At 39.5% G+C, this 1963-nt stretch overlaps 1 protein-coding gene across 1 annotated transcript; it reads right to left on the reverse strand.

The window, feature by feature from the left end:
* Positions 1-526: 526 nt before the first annotated feature.
* Positions 527-1492, reverse strand: LOC120607030 (olfactory receptor 18). The gene has a single exon (XM_039868641.1). The coding sequence runs from the start codon at positions 1355-1357 to the stop codon at positions 527-529; it is 831 nt and encodes a 276-aa protein (XP_039724575.1). The 5' UTR covers positions 1358-1492.
* Positions 1493-1963: the final 471 nt, after the last annotated feature.

Here is a 1963-nt window from a genome sequence, read left to right on the forward strand (position 1 = left end):
GATATTTTCAACCTCTAGTCCAATTAAATTGTAATCTCTGGTGATGGGACTCAGCCATGAAGATTTTTAAACCTCATCAGGTGATTAAGGTAGGAAGCATAGATTGAGGACCAGTGACACAAATTCTCTCACACAATCTGAATTTGAACAAAGCCAAAGTTTTATGGAAAATAGGCAATAATGGTGAACATGATTGAGAATCATATATAGCCATGTATTCAAAAGAGAGTTGTAAATTTCTATAGGATGCCTGGGTCACAAGCGACAAAAACATAATATTCCAGTTGTAATTAAACTCAATTGTACAGCGATTTTGACATACATAGGATCACAGAATAGTCCCTTAATCCCACCAAAGAAGTGCCAAAATAAGCAACTTTCAGATACAATTGATCAAAAGAAATGAAAACCATGAGCTACAAAACTTGTGTGCCAAAAGAGGCATATTTACCTATTCCAGATGTTTGGTTTTGCAGTAATTTCTAATCCATAGACCAAAAATTGGGGGGAGGAGGGAGTATTGAAACTATGTTGTTCTGTTGAGGAGCCTCTGCAAGGCTCTCTTGATGTCCCTGTTCCTCAGACTGTAGATGAAGGGGTTCAGCATGGGGGTGACCATTGTATACACCACTGAGGCCACTGCACCTTTCTTGGGAGAATGTGAAACAGTCGAACTAAAGTACACCCCAAGGCCTGTTCCATAAAATAAGCAAACAGCTGACAGATGAGAACCACAGGTAATGAAGGCTTTATACTTCCCACTTGATGATGGGACTCTCAGAATGGAGGAAACAACTTTATAGTACGAGAAAACGATCCCTGAGAGTGGAATTCCACCAAAGATGGCACCAAAAATATAGATTAATATGTTATTGGTGGAGGTATCATTACAGGCCAGCTTGAGGAGTTGAGCAGGGTCACAGAAAAAATGAGGAATTTCCACATTTGTGCAAAAGGAAAGTTGTGACGTCAACAAGCAGTGCAGCTGAGAGTCCAAAAGGCTGATCAAAAAGGACATGAGAACCAGCAGGCTGCAGAGACGGGGGTTCAATATGACCGGGTAGTGCAGAGGGTAACAAATAGCTATAAACCGGTCATAGGCCATCACAGTTAGGAGTGTATTGTCCAGACATCCAAAAAGATTAAAAAAGGACAATTGAATCAGACAGCCAGCATAGGAGATGACTCCGCTGTGAGTTTGGATGTCCAAAATCATCTTGGGGATGGTGGTAGAAGTAAAACCAATATCAGCCATGGACAGGATGGAGAGGAAGAAGTACATGGGGGTGTGGAGGTGGGAGTCAGAGCTGACAGCCAGGATGAGGAGCAGATTCCCCAGCATGGTGACCAGGTACATGGACAGGAAGAGCCCAAAAATTAGAGGCTGCAGTTCTGGATCATCTGAGAGTCCCAGGAGGAGAAATTTCAAGACACCTGTTATGTTCTGTGGTTCCACAGAGCACAGACACCTTTTGGAAAATAAAGGAGGATTGGTATAAAGGAAACAAGTATACAAGTATCCATCAGTGAGTCTATATTTTGGATTTAAGTAATTCATAAATAAAATATTCACAATCGAACACCATACTTTTTCTGTAGTATTTCTCGGTTATGACAAACATTATTCTGAGAACTCTTTTCACACTGGATTTGCATTAAGCTGTTACTACATGTATCCCTTTGGAAAAGGTGAGCTAGAGAAATTAGAGGAGAATGTTACTTATAGATTTAAAAATCCATAAACATAGTAACCTATCAGTCCCCTCCTGTGACGGAAAGCAATGAGAACTATCTTTCTTCCTTAAGAAAAAAAAATTTCTTTATTAGTTTCTTTTATCAAAGGACACTAATAAGCAATCAAATGTACTTCATTTTATCCAGGTGCAGTGCAAATAATTCTCTCGATTTGGACAATTTATAAACATACTATAAGAGCTATGTAATAAAGTGTCTGATTCCATTT

This window comes from Pteropus medius, unplaced genomic scaffold (genome assembly GCF_902729225.1).
Source record: "Pteropus medius unplaced genomic scaffold, Ma_sr-lr_union100, whole genome shotgun sequence".
Taxonomy (NCBI): domain Eukaryota; kingdom Metazoa; phylum Chordata; class Mammalia; order Chiroptera; family Pteropodidae; genus Pteropus; species Pteropus medius.

Coding starts and splice junctions, on each gene's coding strand:
- LOC120607030 (XM_039868641.1), bottom strand. CDS start 1,357: ATGTACCTGGTCACCATGCTGGGGAATCTGCTCCTCATCCTGGCTGTC.